The sequence below is a fragment of the Bos indicus x Bos taurus genome, chromosome 3, assembly GCF_003369695.1.
Source record: "Bos indicus x Bos taurus breed Angus x Brahman F1 hybrid chromosome 3, Bos_hybrid_MaternalHap_v2.0, whole genome shotgun sequence".
In the NCBI taxonomy this organism is placed as follows: Eukaryota; Metazoa; Chordata; class Mammalia; order Artiodactyla; family Bovidae; genus Bos; species Bos indicus x Bos taurus.
Window position 1 is genome coordinate 78,604,198 of NC_040078.1, and position 23,984 is coordinate 78,628,181.

A 23,984-nucleotide genomic window follows, 5' to 3' on the forward strand; every position below is an offset into this window, starting at 1 on the left:
ATGTGGTTTAATATATATGTAATTAGAATTGTAGTAGTAGAATAAAGAGGAAGAACAGAAAGATATTTGAAGGAAGAATTGCTAGAAATTTTGTATATTTGAAAAAACTTTAAATCAATAATTATAAGAAGCTCAATGAAACCCAAGCAAGATAAACACAATGAAAAGCACACTGAAGTATATTATAAGTACTATATTAAAAAAATTAAAAGTTGCCAGAAAAAATTCATTACATACAGGGGAAAAATTAATAATGCCCTTATTTCTATATCAGAAGCCAGAAAACAATGCAATGATATTTTTACTGTGCTAAAAATTGTATATCTAGACAAAATATCCTTCAAAAATCAAGATGAAATAAAAACATGTTCAGACAAACAAAAGCTGAGAGAATTCATTGTCAGCAGACCAGCACTGCAAAAAAAAGTTAAAGGAAGTTCTTCAGGCTGATAGAAAATAATAACAGAAATTAGAATCTACAGAAAAGAATGGAGAGTGCTAGAATTTGAAAATGTGAATAAAAGTAAGAGACATTTCCCACCATCTGAAATTTCTTTAAAGATGATTAAGTCAACAATATTATTCTAGTTTTTTATGGTAAAGCAAAGGACGTGGAATAACTAAGTCAATTTTGTAGCAGAAGAATGAAGTTGAAGGACTTTACTATATTACAGGTGACTGACTATAAAGATACAGTAATCAAGGCAGCTGAGTATTTGTCTAAGGGTAGACATAGATGATTGAAACAGACTAGTGAGTCCAGAAATAAGCACAGACATATATGGTTAACTGATTTTTAACAAACATGTCAAGGTAATTCAATAGAGAGAAGTTGATCTTTTAAAAACAGTGCTGAAAGAACTGGATATCCTTATGGGGAGAAAAAATGAGCTTCAATCCTCACGTCCTATTAAATGTATAAATTAAGTCAGAATGGACCATAGATTTAAATGTAAAAATTAAAACTATAAAGTTCTAGGACAAGATAAAAGAAAAAATATTTGTGATTTTAGCATAAGAAAAGATTCACTTCATACACAAAAGTCCCAAGTGCAGGTGTGTTCATTTGTGTCCAACTCTTTGTGACCCCATGGGTGGTAGCCCACCAGGCTTCTTTGTCCATGGTATTCTGCAGGCAAGAATAATGGAGTGGATTGGCATTCCCTTCTCCAGGAGATCTTTCCGACCCAGGGATCAAACCTGCATCTCCTGCATTGGCAGGCAGATTATTTACCACTGAGCCATCTGGGAGGCCCCCAAATCCCAAGGCATAAAAGAAAAAAATCAATAAGAATTTTGCAAGAGTTAAAATGTCTGCTCTTTGAAAAACACTGCTAACAGTAGGAAAAAAATGCAGGGAAAAATGCAAGCAACAGGCTAGAAGAATATGTTTGCAATATATACATCTGACTAAAGACTTAGACAACACACATTTACTTCCTCACAATTCTAGAGACAGAAAGTCCAAGATCAAGGTGCCAGCAGGGTTGGTTTCCTCTGAGGCCTCTCTCTTTGGCTTGCAGATGTTCACCCTCTTGCTGCCTCTTTACATGGTCTTTTCTCTGTGTATGTTCATCCCTTGTCTCTCTTGGTGTATCTAAATTTCCTCTTCTTATAGGGATATCAATCAATGGATTGGGACCCTCTCTAATGGTCTAATTTTAATGTAATCACCACTTCAAAGTCCTTTCTCAAAATATTGTTACATTCTGACATACTACATTCTTGTGTGTGCTCTGTGTGTCACACAGACTTGTGTCACACAGTCTTGTGCAATTCTTTGCCACCCTATGGACTGAAGCCCTACAGATTTCTCTGTCCATGGAATTTCCCAGTCATCACCAGCTTAACCAGGTGGTGACGAGTGGGTAGCCACTCCCTTCTCCAGGGGATCTTCCTGACTCAGGGATCGAACCTGTGTCTCCTGCATCATAGGTGGATTCTTTACCTCTGAGTCATTATGACTTCAATATATGAATTTTGGAGAGAAACAATTCATCCTATAACAGACAGTCATCTTATAAATTCTCACTTAATCTGTATAAACAATAAAGTTCTAGGTCAAGTGTTTCTAATTTGAAACACCAAAAAACAAAGTCACAGCCCCTTAACCTATTCTAGACTTGAGCCAGTTTATAGAACCAGACTGTCTTGAATGAAGGGGAGACTGGGTCACTTTGAGAACGTTTCACGCTACATTGCCAAGAGTGTGTACTGTTAATACTCATCCCAGCTTTCTCCATAAAGATCTACAGCATTTTATTAGAAGGACTGTACACTGTGGATAAGGAAACCATCAGAAATTTCATGGATTACTGAACACTGGCTCTGAGTTCACACTAACTCAGGGAGACCGAAAACATCACTGGGGTCCACTAGGATTTAAAATCAGGTGAACAACAGAATTTTAGTTCAGGTTCATCTACAGTGTGTCCACCCATCATCTTGCAGTTATTTTCCCTGTTCCAGAATGTATACTTGAAATAGAAATATTTAGAAACTGGCAGAAGCCCCCATGTGATCCTTGGCTTGTGGAATGAGAGCTAATTTAAGAAAGGGTGAAGTGGAAGCCCCTAGAGCTGTCTATACCTATGAAAATAGTAAACCATAGCAATGCCACCTTTCTGGAGGGATCTGAGGGATTAATACCACCATCAAGGACTTGAAATATGCAGGAATGTTGACTCCCACCGTTCAACTCACCTATCTGGCTTACACAGAAAACACATGACTCTTGGAGAGTAGCAGTGGATTATTGTAAGCTTAACCAGGGGTGACTCCAGCTGAAGCTGGTGTTTCAGTTAGAGTCTCATTGCCTGAGCAAACTAACACAGCTTGTGGTACACAGTGTGTGTATGCTGATGCTTTTTCCCTTCAGTACCTGTTGGGAAAACCAAAGCTATTTGCTCTCAGCTGGCCAGGTCAGCAGTATACCTTCACTGTTCTGCTTAATGTCATAATTTAGTCTGAAGCAAGCTTTCCCTTCAGCAAGACATCACACTGGTCCACTACATTGCTGGTATCATGTTGATTGGACCTAGTGAACAAGAAGTAAACTTACTGGCAAGACATTTGCATGTCGGATGGTGAGAAGTAAATCTGACAAAATTGCAGGGGCCTTCCACCTCAGTGAAATTTTCAAGGGTCCAGTAGAATATGTCAAGATATACCTTCTAAGGTAAAAGATATGCAGTTGCATCTGAGTCCTCTGCAACGGAAAAAAAAAAAAAGAGAGAGAGAGAGAGACGCATTCCTAGTGGATCTCTTTGCATTTCATTGGCGGTGGTTTAGTTGCTAAGTCGTGTTCGACTATAGCCCACCAGGCTCCTCTGTGCATGGGATTTCCCAGGCAGGAATACTGGATTTCCCAGGCAAGAATACTGAAGGAAATGGGTTGCCATTTCCTTCTCCAGGGCATCTTCCTGACCCAGGGATTGAACCTGGGTCTCCTGCATTGCAGGTGGATTTCTTACTGACTGAGCCATAAGGGAAGCCGTCTTTGCATTTTAGAAGCAACACATTCCTCATTTGGATGTTATTCTGGTTCATTTACTCAGTGATCTGAAAAGCCAATAGCTTTGAGTGGGGCTCAGAACAACAGAAGATTCTGCAGCAGGTTCAAGCTGCTGTTCTAGGTGCCCTGTCCCTTGGGCGTTATGACCTAGCAGGTCCAGTGGTGTCTGAAGTATCAGTGGTAGATAGAGCTGTTCTTCGGAAACTTTAGCAGATGGGTGTAGAGCACCATGATCTTCTTTTCATTTGATTTAATTTTAGAACCAGAACCTGAAGAGCCCGGAGACTTTTTAGTAGATGGAAAACTTGAAGTGGTCGAAGAAGAGGCTAAGAAGGAAGAGGAAGAAGATTTAGAAATAAGTTCAGAACAATCAACAATACCAGCCAATTTGGAACGACTCTGGTCCTTTTCCTGTGACCTAACCAAAGGCCTTAACGTGAGCAGCCTTGCCTGGAATAAAGCAAATCCAGTAAGTTATCAAATGTTTTAATAATGCTGTCTCTAGCATTTAAGGGCACTTACCAAGTATAACATTAATGATTTTCTTTTCTCATCTGTTAGGCAAGGGATTTAAATTAATATAACCTCTAGTTTTAAAATTCCTCTGAAAACAAGTTTATATTTTAAAAAGGGGGAAATGCAACAGCTAGAAAACAATGTTTTTTCTTCTTTAATATGAAAATGTCGCCATTTTTATTTTAAGAGATGTACTTGGAATATGGCTGAATCTATGTCAGATGTTGAGAAGTGAACAAGAAAATAATATATATTTATTTAATTTAACATGTTAACCAAATTCATGCACCCAAATTTGCATTCTCTTTAAAGAAACCATATTCGGAAGTATGTACTTAATCCATGAGGTCGAAAAAGAGTCAGACATGACTTAGCGACTAAATAACAACTACAACATCTTAATCCAGTGACCCTGTAAAAGTGCAAAATAATTTTGAGATCCCTTAAGAAACTAACACTACAGTGGATACTTAAATAGCACCTTCTATGTACCAGGCACTATTGTAAATGTTTTACTTGTATTATCACAAATCTATGAATACAGTACTATTTTCCTCATTATGTTGCACTGAAGCACAGAAAGGATAACTTGCCCGAAGTTATATAACCAGTAAGTGAAACAGAATTCAAACCGAGACATCCAGCTCCAGAGTTCTTGCTTTTAGTGAAAGTGAAGTGAAAGTCGGTCAGTTTTGTCCGACTCTTTGTGACCCTATGAACTATACAGTTCATGGAATTCTCTAGGCCAGAATACTGGAGTGGGTAGCCTTTCCCTTCTCCAGGGGATCTTCCCAACCTAGGGATCGAACCCAGGTCTCCTGCATTGCAGGTGGATTCTTTACCAACTGAGCCACAGTGAAGCCCAAGAATACTGGAGTAGGTAGCCTATCCCTTCTCCAGGGGATCTTCCAGACCCAGGAATCAAACCAGTGTCTTCTGCATTGCAGGCGGATTCTTTACCAACTGAGCTATTAGGGACGCCCTTTAGTACTGCTCTGTTAAAAATCATCTTGAGGAAAATTAGATGAATCATCAAGTTGGGGAACAGTATGTTTTCTTGTAAAAAAAAGAATGATTATAGAGTAATGAGAGTTATTTTTTCCTGAGATTTATAAACTGATTCTGAAGACATGATTCTCAACTAATGCTTCTGAAATAACTTTTTTTTTCCAGTCCTTTTTGAGAAATATTTATTTATTTTGGCCTCACTGGGTGCTAGTTGTAGCATCTTTTTCTTGGTTGTTGTTGTTTGGCTCAGGCTGTGTTGTCCCACAATGTGTGGAATTCCAGTTCTTAACCAGGGATTGAACCCATATACTCTGCATTGGAAGTGGACCCCCAACCACTGGACTACCAGGGAGGTCCCTGATGTATGTTTAAAGTCATCAGAACTAATTTGTTTAAACTGTATTTTTTTATGCATGTTTTAAGAATTAGCCTTGTTTTATCGCTATACCTTATAAGGTACTGTGTGCAAACATGATAGTTGTTATGGATATTAAAAACCTATAATCAACCTGAAACTAACAAAACATTGTAAATCAACTCTACTCCAATAAAAATTTTTAAATGAAAAGTAAAACTATAATCATTTCTGTCAAAACCTCAGATATGCAGATGACACCACCCTTATGGCAGAAAGTGAAGAGGAACTAAAAAGCCTCTTGATGAAAGTGAAAGAGGAGAGTGAAAATGTTGGCTTAAAGCTCAACATTCAGAAAACGAAGATCATGGCATCTGGTTCCATCACTTCATGGGAAATAGATGGGGAAACAGTGGAAACAGTGTCAGACTTTATTTTTCTGGGCCCCAAAATCACTGCAGATGGTGATTGCAGCCATGAAATTAAAAAACGCTTACTCCTTGGAAGGAAAGTTATGACCAACCAGATAGCATATTCAAAAGCAGAGACATTACTTTGCCAACAAAGGTCCGTCTAGTCAAGGCTATGGGTTTTCCTTTGGTCATGTATGGATGTGAGAGTTGGACTGTGAAGAAAGCTGAGCACCGAAGAATTGATGCTTTTGAACTGTGGTGTTGGAGAAGACTCTTGAGAGTCCCTTGGAGTGCAAGGAGATCCAACCAGTACATCCTAAAGGAGATCAGTCCTGGGTGTTCATTGGAAGGACTGAGCTGAAGCTGAAACTCCAATACTTTGGCCACCTCATGGGAAGAGTTGACTCATTGGAAAAGACTCTGATGCTGGGAGGGATTGGGGGCAGGAGGAGAAGGGGACGACAGAGGGTGAGATGGCTGGAGGCATCGCCGACTCGATGGACATGAGTTTGGGTAAACTCCGGGAGTTGGTGATGGACAGGGAGGCCTGGCATGCTGCAGTCCATGGGGTCGCAAAGAGTCGGACATGACTGAGCAACTGAACTGGACTGAAATAACACATTACTTAAATTATGTGTATTATTTTGAATAAAATAAAATACTTTTAGTGTGGATTTATCTTTATGAAACTATATTAGGGAACATGTTGTAGATAAGTGAAATTTAATAAATCAATAATAACTGGGTAATAAAGACAGATGAATCATTTTAAGAAACTGAATATACTCTCAGCTAAAAATTAATATATTGCTATTTAGAATAAAGTTAATTTTGAATGAAGCTAAAAATATAACAGATGGCATCCATCATATTTATTCATTAATTCTGTAAATATTTGTTGAGTATTAACTCTGTGCAGAAAATCTGTTAATGCACTAGAGATACAGTAGTAATTTAGTCACATGTAGGCCCTGGCCATACACTAGTTTCCTATGTGCTTTAATAAGGAAAAATAATACCATGGGAACACATAAGAGAGAGTTGTGAATGCTTCTTAGAGGAATTGACGTCTATGCTGAGTCTAAAAGAGATAAATAAGAGTTTGTCAATGTCAAGGGTAGTGATGAAGAATATTTTAAGACAGAGAGAACTGTGGCGACATGATGTTGCTTGGGAGGTAGGATGGTGGGAGGACTATCTTTGTATTCTTTCTGATTACAAAGAAAAGTCTGGGTTTGTTTGATAATTAAACTTTTGTGCATATGTACTTATACAGTTGACCTTGAACAAAAGGGGGTTTGGGGTGCCAACCTTTTATGCAGTTAAAAATCTAAGTGTAACTTTTGACTACCCCAAAACTTAACTACTAATAGCCTACTGTTGACTGAAAGTATTACCAAATATAAACGGTCAGTGAACACATGTTATATGTATTATAAACTGCAATCTTACAATAACGCAAGCCAGGGGAAAGAGAATATTATTATGAAAAATAATAAGAAAGAGAAAATACATTTATAGTCAGTTCAGTCACTCAGCCGTGTGTGACTCTTTGCAACACCATGGACTGCAGCACGCCAGGCCTCCCTGTCCATCACCAACTCCTGGAGCTTGCTCAAACTCATGTCCATCGAGTCGGTGATGCCATCCAACCATCTCATCCTCTGTCATCCCCTTCTCCTCCTGCCTTCAATCTTTCTCAGCATCAGGGTCTTTTCCAATGAGCCAGTACTTCACATCAGGTGGCCAAAGTATTGGAGCTTCAGCTTCAGCATCAGGCCTTCCAATGAATATTCAGGACTGATTTCCTTTAGGATTGACTGATTGGATCTCCTTGTAATCCAAGAGACTCTCAAGAGTCTTCTCCAACACCAAAGTTCAAAAAGATCAGAAGATCAATTCTTCAGCACTCAGCTTTCTTTATAGTCCAACTCTCATATAGTCATGTATAGTCATCCATACATGATTACTGGAAAAAACCATATCTTTGGCTAGACTGACTTTTGTCAGCAAAGTAATGTCTCTGCTTTTTAATATGCTGTCTAGGTTGGTCATAGCTTTTCTTCCAGGGAGCAAGTGTCCTTTAATTTCATGGCTGCAGTCACCATTTGCAGTGAGTTTGGAGCCCAAGAAAATAAAGTCTGTCACTGTTTCCATTGTTTCCCTATCTGTTTGCCATGAAGTGATAGGACTGGATGCTATGACCTTAGTTTTCTGAATGTTGAGTTTTAAGCCAACTTTTTACTCTCCTCTTTCACTTTCATCAAGAGGCTCTTTAGTTCTTCACTTTCTGCCATAAGAGTGGTGTCATCTGTGTATCTGAATTTATTGATATTTCTCCCAGCAGTGTTGATTGCAGCTTGTGCTTCATCCAGCCAAGCATTTTGCATGATGTACTCCAAATATAAGTTAAATAAGCAGGGTGACAATATAATCCTTTCCCAATTTGAAACCAGTCCGTTGTTCCATGTCCAGTTCTAACTGTTGCTTCTTGACCTACATACAGATTTCTCAGGAGGCAGATGAGGTGGTCTGGTATTCCCATCTATTTAAGAATTTTCCACAGTTTGTTGTGATCCACACAGTCAGAAGCTTTGGCATAGTCCATAAAGCAGAAGTAGATGTTTTTCAGGGAACTCTCTTGCTTTTTCTATGATCAACAGATCAAAGGATCAACATTTATAGTACTGTACTCTATTTAGCAACACTGTTAAGTGTATGTCATCCATTTAACAGATGAATTGTTAGTGCCTACATCAGTATTGTCTTCAGTTCAGTCGCTCAGTCGTGTACGACTCTTTGCAACCCCATGAATCGCAGCACGCCAGGCCTCCCTGTCCATCATCAACTCCCGGAATTCACTCAGACTCACGTCCATCGAGTCAGTGATGCCATCCAGCCATCCCATCCTCTGTCGTCCCCTTCTCCTCCTGCCCCCAATCCCTCCCAGCATCAGAGTCTTTCCCAATGAGTCAACTCTTCGCATGAGGTGGCCAAAGTACTGGAGTTTCAGCTTTAGCATCATCCCTTCCAAAGAAATCCCAGGGCTGATCTTCAGAATGGACTGGTTGGATCTCCTTGCACTCCAAGGGACTCTCAAGAATCTTCTCCAACACCACAGTTCAAAAGCATCAATTCTTCAGTGCTCAGCCTTCTTCACAGTCCAACTCTCACATCCATACATGACCAAAGGAAAACCCATAGCCTTGACTAGAGGGACCTTTGTTGGCAAAGTAATGTCTCTGCTTTTGAATATGCTATCTAGGTTGGTCATAACTTTCCTTCCAAGGAGTAAGTGTCTTTTAATTTCATGGCTGCAGTCACCATCTGCAGTGATTTTGGAGCCCCAAAAAATAAAGTCTGACACTGTTTCCACTGTTTCCCCATCTATTTCCCATGAAGTGATGGGACCGGATGCCATGATATTTGTTTTCTGAATGTTGAGCTTTAAGCCAACTTTTTCACTCTCCACTTTCACACTCATCAAGAGGCTTTTGAGTTCCTCTTCACTTTCTGCCATAAGGGTGGTGTCATCTGCATATCTGAGGTTATTGATATTTCTCCTGGCAATCTTGATTCCAGCTTATGTTTCTTCCAGTCCAGCATTTCTCATGATGTACTCTGCATATAAGTTAAATAAGCAGGGTGACAATATACAACCTTGACATACTCCTTTTCCTATTTGGAACCAGTCTGTTGTTCCATGTCCAGTTCTAACTGTTGCTTCCTGACCTCCATACAGATTTCTCAAGAGGCAGGTCAGGTGGTCTGGTATTCCCATCTCTTTCAGAATTTCCCACAGTTTATTGTGATCCACACAGTCAAAGGCTTTGGCATAGTCAATAAAGCAGAAAGAGATGTTTTTCTGGAAATCTCTTGCTTTTTTGATGATCCAGCGGATGTTGGCAATTTGATCTCTGGTTCCTCTGCCTTTTCTAAAACCAGCTTGAACATCAGGAAGTTCACGGTTCACATATTGCTGAAGCCTGGCTTGGAGAATTTTGAGCATTACTTTACTAGCATGTGAGATGAGTGCGGTAGTTTGAGCATTCTTTGGCATTGCCTTTCTTTGGGACTGGAATGAAAACTGACCTTTTCCAGTCCTGTGGCCACTGCTGAGTTTTCCAAATCTGCTGGCATATTGAGTGCAGCACTTTCACAGCAGCATCTTTCAGGGTTTGAAATAGCTCAACTGGAATTCCATCACCTCCACTAGCTTTGTTCGTAGTGATGCTTTCTAAGGCCCACTTGACTTCACATTCCAGGATGTCTGGCTCTAGGTCAGTGATCATATCATTGTGATTATCTGGGTCGTGAAGATCTTTTTTGTACAGTTCTTCTGTGCATTCGTGCCACCTCTTCTTAATATCTTCTGCTTCTGTTAGGTCTATACCATTTCCTTTATCGAGCCCATCTTTGCATGAAATGTTCCCTTGGTATCTCTAATTTTCTTGAAGAGATCTCTGGTCTTTCCTATTCTGTTGTTTTCCTCTATTTCTTTGCATTGATCACTGAGGAAGGCTTTCTTATCTCTTGCTATTCTTTGGAACTCTGCATTCAGATGCTTATATCTTTCCTTTTCTCCTTTGCTTTTCGCTTCTCTTCTTTTCACAGCTATTTTCAAATATAATCACATATTATTAGGAGTTAGGACTTCCACAAATGACTTTTAGGAGAGGAGACACAATTCAGTCCATAGCACCTCACTTTAAATTTAAATGTCTTCTATTTTACATTTGAAAAAATTAGATCATCCTTAAAAAACCCATGTTGCTGCCACTGCTAAGTCGCTTCAGTCATGTCCGACCCTGTGTGACCCCATAGATGGCAGCCCACCAGGCTCCCTCGTCCCTGGGATTCTCCAGGCAAGAACACTGGAGTGGGTTGCCATTTCCTTCTCAATGCATGAAAGTAAAAAGTGAAAGTGAAGTCGCTCAGTTGTGTCCAACTCTTAGCAACCAATGGACTGCAGCCTATCAGGCTCCTCCGTCCATGGTATTCTCCAGGCAAGAGTACTGGAGTGGGGTGCCATTGCCTTCATAGGAGATTATAATGTAATAATACAATTTTTGAAGATTATCTCAATATGTAAAAGAGCTTGTTAGCAATTGGTTCTTTTTGAGTACTTATTTTTTAGTCTGAAAATGTGATTATTTTTGTGATTTTGCTTAGGATGATAGAAATGTAGAGTGAAAAAATGGCATATGGTGTTTTTTTAACCTTAATTAAAATATCATCACTCTTCTTAACACAGTTCATTAATATACATCTTTATACATTTGCCAATATTTTTATGCTATCCTCTCTTAGTTTGAATTTTTCTGGTTTTCAGGATCTTTTGGCTGTTGGCTATGGACACTTTGGATTTAAGGAGCAAAAAAGAGGATTGGCCTGCTGTTGGTCAATAAAGAACCCCATGGTAACTCGAGCAGGAATAAGATCTATTTTTATTTAATTAAATGTTGACATAATTCTCGAAAAGTAGTAGATAGTTGTATTTGATAATTAAGCAAAGTCAAGGAAGTTTTATCATGTAAGACTGTATTATCTTTGGTTTAAATCTGTAACAATTAAATAATTAAAACTTATTCTGATACTTTATAGGATACAGTAAATTCACTACTATGTGCTGTTAGATCTGACGATCCAGGGCTGAACCATTATTGTATATCACTGCCCATTATAAAGAAAAATATTTGCAAGTGCAAATTTTAAAAATTGTTTCATTTACTATTGGATTGTTTTTCAGTATATGAATAACTCATCACTTTATAAGATAGATTTCTGTTATCCTCAATAGATGTAAAATAGATTCATATAATATCTTACTGTTATGAATTTTTAAAGAAAATGAACAAGAATCAGTTATTTTTTTGCTAAATAGCTCTAGTCAATCTGTCACTTACAGGTTTACCTTTAGGGTTTTTTGTGTGTTTTTTTTTCATCGCACCATGCGGGATCTTAAGTACCCTGACCAGAGATCAAACCTGCACCCCTTGCAGTGGAAGCAGAGAGTGTTAACCACTGGACTCCCAGGGAGGTCCCTTTACCCTTAGTTTTTACTTTACAACAGAAATGTAAAGTGGACTACTTTAAAAAGATCAGAAAGGCATACAAAAATAATTGGAGTTCTTATAAATAACCCTCATCTGGTAGGAAGTTGGGTTTATATAGCCTAAAAGAAAGGAAGAAGCAATTCTAAACATGTGGAAGGATTGACAGGATTCATCAACAGCAAGTTGTCTTCTTTTCCACATAGGTTGTTAGAAACAAGAAAGGATTTGAATTGGACATTCAAACAAAACAACAAAACTCTAGTCAGAGTTGTAGAAAAGAGTAACTTAGAAAGTTTTAGAGCCTCTTCTATCCTTATTTAGAAATGATTAGATAATACAAGCATTAGAAACAGATACTGGGAGATAGGAATATATGCAGGATAATTTATTTGGTGGCTATTATTTGTGTTTTTAAGAATGTAGACCTGTGATGGAAAATCCTGTTGGAAGATTACCCAAAATGATAATTACTGTAGAGCTACATGCTGTATTTTGCAAAATTACTGAGCTCTGAGGATTCATCAAAATAAAGGAAATGAACTGACTGAGGTTTTGTTCTCATGTATATAGGAAGTTAGGAGTAACTGAATGTAGGTTAACTCTCCTCACATCCCCACTGCCGTCAGCCTAGTCTTTAGTCACTGTCACACCCTCCTGTACTGTGGTCTATAAAACCAAGTTTAAATTGTAATATAATATATATTTTTTATTCAGTGGCCAGAGCGTACTTATCAGAGTCCATATGGAGTTACTGCTGTGGATTTTTCAATCGGCTCACCTAACCTTTTAGCAGTTGGCTATCACAATGGCACTATCGCCATTTATAATGTACAGAACAACAGTAACCTTCCAGTTCTGGATAGTAGGTGAGAAAATCCAAGAATTAGATAAATATATAACATGTACTTTTTTTGGGAGAACAAAAAAATTAATGTTATTTAGTTTTGAGTGAATGTTTATACTGTTATTGAGAGTGATACCATTATCTTTCAAACATTTGATAATTCCTCATAACGTCTCTCCAACTGGAATGCTCAGCTTTAACATCTCTTTATCATCTTTTCTGCCTGCTCACCAACAAACTTCTTTTGGTGTATGCTGCTGCTTTTTAAAAAGCTAAAATTTTTTCCAGCTTTATTGAGGTATAATTGACAAATAAAAATTGAGTTTATTTAGGTTGTACAACATGATTAAGTGTACAGTGTGATGATTTAATATATGTATCATTGTGAAATGATTAATGCAGTCAAATTAATTAATGCATCCATAATCTCACATACCTGGAGAAGGAAATGGCCATCCACTCCATTATTCTTGCCTGGAAAATCCCAGGGACAGAGGAGCTGGTGGGCCACAGTCTATTTCATCACAAAGTGTCAGGCATGACTTAGTGACTAAGCAACAACAACAACCTCACATAGTTACCATTTTTTTTGGGTGTGGTAAGAACACTTAAGATCTACTCTTTTAGCAAATTTCATGTATGCAACATAGTATTATTAACTATAATCACCATGATGTGCATTAGATTTCAAGAACTTTCATTTTATAAATGAAAGAAATAATTAATGCGACATATTGAGAAAATAAAAAAAGTTTAAAGTGAAAGAGATCTAAAGATACCTCAAGTTTTTATAATAAACCTGATATTAGTGGAGCAAAAATGAGGTCATATATTCATATTAGTGTTTGAATAAACTTCAGAAGAACTGGAAATAGCCTTTAAAGCAGGTGTTTTTTAGCTTAATTTTGAAATTATTTGCATAGTTTTGTAAGTGTGAGCCTTGTGTTTATTTCCGGGCAGAAGATTCATAATTTTTACCAAATAATCAAATATATCTAGATTTAAAAGTATTCAGCCCTATTGCTTTGGAGGATTCACATAAAAAAATCAAGAGAGTCAGTACTAGGAACAAAGCAACCCATTAATCAGTCAGGAAAGTAGTAATCTGAGAAGTGATTTTAATTTTTCAGAAAAATTTTAAATCTCAGCCTTAGAGAGAATCAAGCCAGTGGACAATGCTGAAATATAAGAAGAAGGGTGAAGTAACTATTTACTCGAATAGGACTGAAATGACTTACTTATTTAAACTATGAGAAATATCCTTGTAAAAATGGAGATACTTATATTCAGTGTATCTAAATAAACTAAATTTACACAACTAGGAAAAAGTAAGTGAATAGAGTAAAAGGAGTAGATTCTTAAAGAAATATTTGCTTTTATAGTCCTATTATGATAGCAATAAAATTTTCTTTTTTGTAAGAAATGAGAAAAACATCAGTGAATATTAGAAAAGTGGTTTTTTCCCCCTGATTTTAAAAATATTTAAAGTTGAAGTCAAGTTCAGAACAATAAAAACATCATTCTGTAAGTAAGTCATGATGCTTTAGGGAGTTGTCCTTATCACTTAGTATTGCAAGTCTTTTTAAAAATTATGATTTTCTACTTAGTGATTTTCCTTGTTTTAGTGAATCACCTCAAAAACACTTGGGACCTGTATGGCAACTGCAGTGGATAGAACAAGACCGAGGGACAACAGGTGATGACAAAAGAGAAATACTAGTTTCTATATCAGCGGATGGAAGGATCTCTAAATGGGTTATACGGAAAGGACTGGACTGTCATGGTAAAATCAATAAATACGCTCACACTCTTTCTTTCTCTCACACACACACACCCCCACACACACAAATTATCTTTCTCTTGTTATGTGCTGAATTAAAAATTCCTAATGAACAATGTATAAAAGGTGATAAATTTAGGTTTGACTAAATAAGAGAAAAACTGGGCTTGATCATTTTGCTAAGCATCTAACTCTGGTATTTGCTTATTTTAACCTAATGACATGCACAGAATGGCAGAACTCATATTGTTTGCAAGAAGGGACATATTATATCTACAATATTTTTCACGTGGTAGATAAGCTATCTATTTTTTCTTTAAAGATTTGATGCGCTTGAGGCGAACAACTGCTAGCACCAGCAAAAAAGGAGGGGAAAAGGAAAAGAAAGGTGAAGCTTTGATATCTCGACAGGCTCCTGGAATGTGTTTTGCTTTTCATCCCAAGGTAAATTATTTCAATACAACTTCTAATCATTGAAGTGTATTAAGATATAAGGCTGGGATTTCCCTGGCAGTCCAGTGTTTGAGATTTCACTGTCCAAGGCAGGAGGTGCAGATTCGGTCCCTGGTCAGGGAGCTAAGATCACACATGTCTCGTGGCCAAAAACAAAGATGAAAGGTTAGCATGTTAGTAAATATTGTGCCTTGTAAGCAGAAAACTAACAAACATAGGTATTAGCCTAGGGTGAAATGGCACTTTCCAGTTGGCTGTCCTTCATCTACATTTTAGAAGAAAGGCCTGTTTTTTCTGAGCAACAATAGAAGGATTATCTACTCAATTGCTCATTTTAACTTGAATGCCCAACCTTGCCCCTCTTGGGCACTCTCCTGCTCTGTCATAGTGACAGAAACCAAATCCACTATATAGTCTTCCATATCTCACTGTGAGTGGTGACTCTCATGATTCTGGGGATTGGGAAGACCACTTCAGATTATGCCTATCAAGACCAAAATGAAATCAGAGCACTGTTAGTAAAGTTCTGCTTCTCTAATTCTTTTTACCTAGAGGCTCTTTGGAATCAGAAAATTCAACCACTGTGACTCTTATAAGAAAACATTTCCTATATATTTTCTATTATATGTAATATGATCATCTCTTTAATGATACCATTATTCACCTACTTATGCAAACCAAAACTTGAGTTCTTACTCTATTCTGCTCTATCACCCAAATGATATTTAGGTTTTATCATCCTACTTCTTTTAGTCCAAGCCTACTATTCATATAGTTCAGGCTTTTACTATTTTTCACTTTTATCACTGTGTATGTGGTCAATCAGTTGTGTCTAACTCTTTGTGACCCCATGGACTGTAGCCCGCCAGGCTCCTCTGTCCCTGGGACTGTCCAAGCAAGAACACTGGGGTGGGTAGCCAATCCCTTCTCCAGAGGATCTCTCCTGACCCAGGGATGAAACCCTGGTCTCCTGTATTGCAAGCAGATTCTTTACCTCTGAGTCACCAGGGAAGCCCTTTTATCACTGCAGTCATATTCTCACTGCATTCGTTCTCAAATTCCTATAATCTGCTTGTCACCTTGACTCTAGAAGAGTGGTTCTCAATGTGGGCAGGGAGGGGAGTACTTTCCATCAGGGACATCTCACAATGTCTTCTTCAGATATTTTTGGTTGTTGCAGCTGTGGGAGGTGGGATGTAGGGAGGAGAGTTTTATCTCTCGAGCAGAGTCCAGGGGTGCTGCTGAACACTCTACATTGCGCAAGACAACCACTATCCTCTCCCCACCCAAACAAAGAATTAGCTGGCTCAAAACATCAATATTGCCCCTTTGATTTCTTCTTTGATAAAGCACGTTATTTAGTTTCCAAATATTCACGTTTTTTCTAAGCATCTTTCTGTTGGTTTCTAATTCAATTCCATCATGATCAGAGAGCAAACTTTTTATAAACTGAATCCTTTTGAATATATTGAGATTTGTTTTAGAGCCTAGAATGTGATGTTTACTTGTAAATATTCCCTGTGCATTTGAGAAAAGTGTATATTCTGCTACTGTTGGGTGAAATGTTCTGTGAATATCAATCAGGTTATGTTGGTTGATGATATTGTTCAAGTTCACTATATCCTTCCTGATTTTCTGCCTGTTTCTTCCGTGATTTATTGACAGAAAGGTATTGAAGTGTCTGACCATAATTGTGAATTTGTCTTTTCTTCCTTTGAAATTCTATCAATTTTTTCTTTATGTATCTTTAAGTACGTAAGTGTTTAGAATTGTCATGTTCTATTGATTAATCGATTCCCTTATTATACAATGACCTTATTTATAGCTGGTAACATTCTTTACTCTGAAATCTACTTAGTCTGACATTAAGGTAGCCACTGCACCTTTCTTTTAACTAATATTAGCACAGTTTATCATTTTACATTCTTTTACATTTAACCTATTTATGTCTTTATAGTTAAAGTATGTTTCTTATAGGGAGCATATTGTTGAATTTTGCTTTTTTATCCAGTCCTAGAATCTCTGACTTTTGTGATATTTACACAGTTTACCTTTAGTTTGATTGTTGATTTAGTTTGATTTGAGTCTGTCATCATTTCTGACTAATTTATGTTTGGAAAGAGATGCGAAACATATTTCACCCCTTTTTCTGGAGGTAGGACTCTGAAGGGCTATCCCAGCTCCAAAGCTTGTTATAGGTTGGACTGAGCACTCTGTTGCAGCTACATCATAGTTTAACTTAAATATCTCTGCCTGTTCCTAGTTCCCTCAAAGAGGTTGATTCTGAGAGAACTTCCCAATAAACCTCTTGCATGGAAATCTCAATCTCAGGTTTATATACTGAGGAACCCAGCTTTACAGCAAACTTGAGGAGCTCTAGAGAAAGACGTTTATCTGTGTGCTAAGTTGTTTCAGTCACGTCCAACTCTTTGTGACGTTATGGACTGTAGCCCACCAGGCTCCTCCATCCATGGGATTTTCCAGGCAAGAATACTGGAGTGGGTTGCCATACCATCCTCCAGGGGATTATCCCAACCCAGGGATTGAACCCACATCTCTGTGTCTCCTGCATTGGCAGGTAGGTTCTTTACCATTGAGCCACCAGGGAAGCCCAGAGAAAGATGACCTACTTATAAATACTACTGAGATAATCATTGTTCGTATATAAAAAAGGAATTAGATCCCTACCCCTTTATAGGCAAAAACTTTTAGAAGAAAATATGGGAGAATATCTCTATGACTTCAAAGTAGGAACAGTTTCTTAAAACACAAAATCCTAATTATGTAAAATATATAATACCAGCTACATTAAAATGAGAACTTTTATTTACTAAATGACACTAAGAGTTTGTAAAAAAAAAAATAAGCTGTATGCTGGGAGAAGATTTTTGCAACCTAATAATAGACAAAGCATATGTAATAGAATATATTAGGAACTTATTCAAATGAATATGAAAAAGAAAGATTATTAGTAAAATGGTCAAGAAATATGAACAGAAGAGGAGATTCAATTGGCCAATAAACATAAAAATGTGCTCAACTTTGTTAATATCCACATAAATGAAACTTAAAACCATTCAGTGTAAGTTAATACCTAATAGGATGGCAAAATCTAAGATTTCTGATGTAACCAAACTGTTGAAGAGAATGTGTGTCAAAAGGAACTTTTATATACTGCTGAATGTAAATTGGTAATACTACTTTGGGGGAAAAATGGACTTTATTTTGTAATTTAAACTACATAGACCCCCATGATCTAGTAACTGCATTCTTAAGTACTGATACATGCTAGAGCAATGTGTCTCAGATTTCAGGGTTCTTATAACTTACCTGGGAATCTTGTTAAAATGATTCTGATTCAGCAGGTCTGGGGCCGGGCCTGACATTCTGCAGTTCTAGAAACTCCAGTACTTTGGCCACCTCATACGAAGAGTTGACTCATTGGAAAAGACTCTGATGCTGGGAGGTATTAGGGGCAGGAGGAGAAGGGGACGACAGAGGATGATATGGCTGGATGGCATCACTGACTCCATGGACGTGAGTCTGAGTGAACTCCAGGAGTTGGTGATGGACAGGGAGGCCTGGCGTGCTGCGATTCATGGGGTCGCAAAGAGTTGGACACGACTGAGGACTGAACTGAACTGAACTAATAATACTACCAGGTGATGCTGACTTGACATAGCTCCACATAGAGCCCTGACTTTCAGACTTTCTGACTATAACTTCAGTATAGAAAACACATTTTAAATCCCTATTTGGTACATACATCTGAGATGTCTGAGACTCCGTCTAGTTTAATCTCTCATTCTCAGCAAAAATCATGTTCTTGTTAAGTCATCTGTCTTCTCTTTGACTAATTCTAGTGAAATAATTGGAGAAGGCAATGGCACCCCACTCCAGTACTCTTGCCTGGAAAATCCCATGGATGGAGGAGCCTAGTAGGCTGCAGTCCATGGGGTCGCTAAGAGTCAGACACGACTGAGCGACTTCACTTTCGCTTTTCACTTTCATGCATTGGAGAAGGAAATGGCAACCCACTCCAGTGTTCTTGCCTGGAGAATCCCAGGGACGGTGGAGCCTGGTGGGCTGCCATCTATGGGGTTGCACAGAATTGGACATGACTGAAGTGACTTAGCAGCAGTGAAATAATACTGTTTCCCTGGACTGTTAGCTCTCTCTTGAAATGTTAGAAAGTTTCTTCTTCATTTTAAGTGAATGTTTGTCCATATAATTTCTAGATAGGATACTAAGTTCTACACTCTATTTTAGCAAAGAAAAGAATCTGTATTTTCTTTGCACAGCCATCCTTCAGGGAGTTTAATTATTATAAAATCATGATCTAAAGAAAAAGACAACAGTCAGTTGTCTACAAGGTAGTATTTCTAGTTTTGGTTCTTGAACATATTTTAAGAAATCTTGAATTCTGTCTTCTGTTTAGCACATTTACTAATACATCACAAGTTAATGCAATCTGATTTTTGGTGTTATTAGGACACAAATATCTATTTGGCTGGTACTGAAGAAGGTCATATTCACAAGTGTTCCTGTTCATATAATGAACAATATCTAGATACCTACAGAGGACATAAGGTTAGTTTTAATTACAGTAGGTATGGAAAATTTTATCTTGTTATATTTCTGAAAAAACAGTATCATTAGACACAGTGTTTTTATGCAATAATTTATAACTTCAGATTTAAAAATACAAGCTTGAATTTGTATATAAAACACCCATAGTATGCGGGGCTTTTAATTTGGCTTCTAGATATCCTTGATTTCTTTTCATAAGTTATTAGGACACAATATTTGCTTCTGAAAGACTGCTGATTTAACATGCTGATCTCAAAGTAAAACTGACTCTGGCATATTTGCATTCCCTACATTTTAAAATGCTAGTTCCTACCATGTTTTCTTCATTTTCTCCTTTATTTTTGTTTATTTTTCTTAATATTCCTAAATATTTTTAAATACTATAGTATATATTAATATTTAGTAAGTACTATAGCAACTATATTTGTATGCTTCTGTATGCCATAATTTAGGGAAGAGATTCAACTTTGACCTAGTATTCTTAGCTTAGACTTTAATTCTTAATTCTTAATCTAATTCTTAACTTAGACATTAATGCATGGTGTATAAAGCTTTTAGAAATCTGAGCATTTTAAGTTTGTTGGTCAAATTTAAAGTATAAGACATTAGATACTACTTACAATATATGTTAATTTATTTTTCTAATCCTAGGGACCAGTGTATAAAATAGCATGGAACCCATTTTGCCATGATGTTTTCTTAAGCTGTTCTGCTGATTGGGGTGTTATTATATGGCAACATGAGAATCTCAAACCATTTTTGAGTTTTTATCCAACTACTTATGTTGTTTATGATATTGCCTGGTCTCCAAAATCATCCTACATATTTGCAGCTGCAAATGAGAGCAGAGTGGAGATTTGGGACCTTCACATCAGCACGTAAATATTAACATTTTTCTTGAAGATAATTGTAGATAATAAAAGTAGAAGATAATTGCAGTTCCATCTAAATGATGCTTGATGGTTTTGACATTGGTTAGAGAGAACTGTAGTTACTTTAAAACAAGTAATAGTTCATACTGTGAGAGTCCTTTATGAATAAAGTGATGTGCCAGGATAATATATTAATTACCTACATCATATGTATTAATAGTTTAAAAATATTTGAATGAAAATGGGTTACTCTATCTCCTCAATTAAAAAAAATTTTTATTTATTTATTTGGCTGCATCAGATGTTAGTTGTAGCATGTAAGATCTTTTAGTTGTGACATGCAAACTTAGTTGTGATATGTGGGATCTAGTTCCCTGACCAAGGATTGAACCCAGGTCCCCTGCATTGGGAGCATGGAGTCTTAGCCACTGAAACACCACGGTAGTCCCTCATCAAATTTTTATAGACTGATATAGGATATCATAACTACCTTGAATTCTTTGTCATTGTCTGGTTTATGGAAGAATGCAGAGAGGCACTTTTCTAATTGTTCTTAACTGAAGACCTTTTATTAGTAAGATAAAGGGAGCAAAATAAGTATTTTTTATGATATTTACTTATTCTCTTACCTCATTTTAAAACATATTTGAAGAAACATGCAGTTTAATTAAAATTTTTTTCTTTAAGTGTTACATCAAAGTTATTAGAGGGCCATAGACCGTCCTTTTTAATATGAAAGTTTATAAAGTGCTGGAATTGTGTTTAATGATTCTACTTCTTCAATCATTATTTCAATATTAGAAAATATTGTGACCTTTAGGCAAGTTATTAAGGAAGAGAAGCATGGAAATACATTCTTGTTTGAAATAAATGATATAAAATTCAATGGGTTTATTAATAATTGCAAATTTTTTCCTAGAGATTAATAGTTTAGTAACTTTAAAATTTTTTCACGACTCATTCTATAAAACAATTTGAACCAAAAACTCAAGGAGTACAACACAAAGCAATATATTTTTGTCTATGAGATGACTAACATAGAAAGTGGTCACTTAAAGGAGTGTCATCTCTTTTTTTTTTTTTCCTAGTAAAATTGTAGTTCCCAGGCAAAATTTCTTCAGAAGAAGTATGCAAGTTACTGCTTCTTTTATAAGAATGCCAATGGATTGCTTTGGATGAGTAAGAGTTGAGAAGGTTCTTGTTCTTCACTGAAGAAGATTCATTCTTCAATGAATCTAAAACAAGATTCATTGTTCAGATTCACTTATGGTCTAGGGATTCATTTGGATCAAAACATCCTTCCCTTAAAAGACATTTATTATTTAAGAAGTTGTACTAGGGATCCTCAGAGAAACTGAACCCATAAAATAGAGATGGTGGGAGGAAGGGAGAGAGAAAGAGAGAGAGAGATTTAAAAATATTGGCTTATATGATTGTGGGGCCTGGCAGTTCCCAAGTTTGCTTGACAGTGTAACAAGCCAGAATTTCCATCAGGGGAGTCCATGTTGCAGTCTTGAGTGCAAAGCAATATAGAGGCAGAAATTTATTCAGTTTCAAGGACCTCAGTCTTTTCTTTGAAGGCTTTCAACAAATTAGATGAGGCCGACTCACTTTGTGAAGGATAATTTGCTTTATTCAAATTCTATTGATTTAAGTTAATCATATCATACCTTCACATCAGTGTGTAGACTGGTGTTTGACTAAACAACTGGAAACCACAGCTTAGCCAAATTAATGCATAAAATTAATCATCACAGGAGTTTAAAGTATGAGTTCACATCTTAATTGTTAATACTTTAATTTATTTCATTGAAATTAGTTTATTGAAAGAATGAAAGCTTTGATTGAATAAAGGGTGAGAAGTAGTTATTTTGCTTTTGGAAACACACAAAGATGCTTTTAGTTTTTGTTACATGAAATCACAAATATCTCAGGGTCTTCTTAGTCTGTATGTAAAAAGAATATATTAACAATAACTAAATTTACAAATATAATATTTCATTACAGTTTGGACCCTCTGATTGTCAATGTTGCTAACCCTGGAATCAAGTTCACAACTGTTCTTTTTGCTAAGCAAACAGATTGCCTTCTGGTGGGAGATAGCGATGGACAAGTTGCTGTATATGAATTAAAAAATATGCCCACTACTTTGGATTCTAACAGGGTAAGACTTGAAAGTCAAAATCTTATGTCATTTTATGATTTTATTCAGCTGTAGTTTTGTGTCATACAAGAGATTTACACTTCTCAAATATCTGAAGTGTGGCACAGTGGAAAGATATATATATATAAGTCCCAAAGTGGCATGGTGCCTAGTAGGCTTATTTTATTTGAGCCTCACAGTCTTTATCTGTTAAATGAAAACATCGTTCTTTTTTTTTTGTTCTTTTTTTTTAAATTTTATTTTATTTTTAAACTTTACATAATTGTATTAGTTTTGCCAAATATCAAAATGAGTTGAGCAGAATAATTATAAATATTATATGAAATAATTTAAAACTGTCCCTAGTTTATGGTTGTGACTGTTCTCTGCAAATATTCAAAGACTTTTACAAGATATAATATTTTTATTTATTTATTTTTGTCAAGAAAGTAGAATTTATGGGTAAGCATGAGTAAGGAGGGGCAGTGCCAAGGCTCTCATGAGTGCAGGACCCATTTGTCAGAGGGCCACGATTAGGGATATATTTGACCCTACAGCCATCTAAATGAGCCGCTTTTCTACCACCATGTTTTCACATTCACCTGCATTAAACTTAGTAAATCCCCACTTCTTGGAGATGTGGATCGTCTGGTGTCCAGGGAACTTGAACTTGGCTCTGAGGAGGGCCTCAATCACAGGCTTATTGTTCTGCTGTTAGGTGTGGATGGCCGTATGACTCTGGCCATTGCTCCCAGGCACCAAGCATACCTGTCTGGAGCCTAGGCAGAACAGCATGCCAGTCATGAAGGTCCAGTAGAAAGAGTTGTCTCCAAGATCCCTTAGGGCAACCTGTACAGGCAATAGCCAAGGAGGCTGCTGTTTGCAGAGATTGCACACTGGGGCCCTATGAGGAAGAGCACAGCCAGCCTAACTGGCTGCAAAAAGAAATAATATTTTTATTTTTAAATTTTTTTGGAAATAATATTTTTAGATGTTTTCCGGTGTTCCTAAGGTTGCCATTTGTTTCTACTGGTTTGACATTATCCTCTTCCCTAACTCTGATCTTCAGCTATCAAAGCTTTGTTATAAAACTTTGACAAGTAAACCAGCATCACTAGATGCCCACTATTTTTAATATTATATATATATTTTTTGCTTATTTGTTGTTTACAAGTTTTTTAAATTGAAGTAAATTTGATTTATAGTGTTAAATCACATAGTGATTTGGTATTTTTATATATTATACTTAATTTAAAGTTATTATAAAATATTGGGTATATTCCCTGTGCTATACATTATATCCTTGTATCTTATTTATTTTATACCTAGTAATTTGTACCTCGTAATCCCCTTTCCTTATCTTGCTACTCTCTCCTCCCCTCTCCCCACTGGTAAGCACTGATTTGTTCTCTGTATCTGTGTCTTGTTTCTATGTTGTTA

At 36.8% G+C, this 23,984-nt stretch overlaps 1 protein-coding gene and 1 pseudogene across 1 annotated transcript in view; one reads left to right on the forward strand and one right to left on the reverse strand.

Moving 5' to 3' along the window:
• WDR78 (WD repeat domain 78) overlaps positions 1–23,984 on the forward strand; it is a 99,576-nt gene that overhangs the window by 64,496 nt on the left and 11,096 nt on the right. Inside the window, 8 exon segments of the mRNA XM_027536954.1 lie at positions 3,775–3,983; positions 11,139–11,225; positions 12,577–12,728; positions 14,332–14,489; positions 14,809–14,930; positions 19,431–19,529; positions 20,181–20,407; positions 22,409–22,565. Of these exon segments, the coding sequence (XP_027392755.1) occupies positions 3,775–3,983; positions 11,139–11,225; positions 12,577–12,728; positions 14,332–14,489; positions 14,809–14,930; positions 19,431–19,529; positions 20,181–20,407; positions 22,409–22,565 (1,211 nt within the window).
• LOC113890597 lies at positions 23,366–23,485 on the reverse strand (annotated as a pseudogene).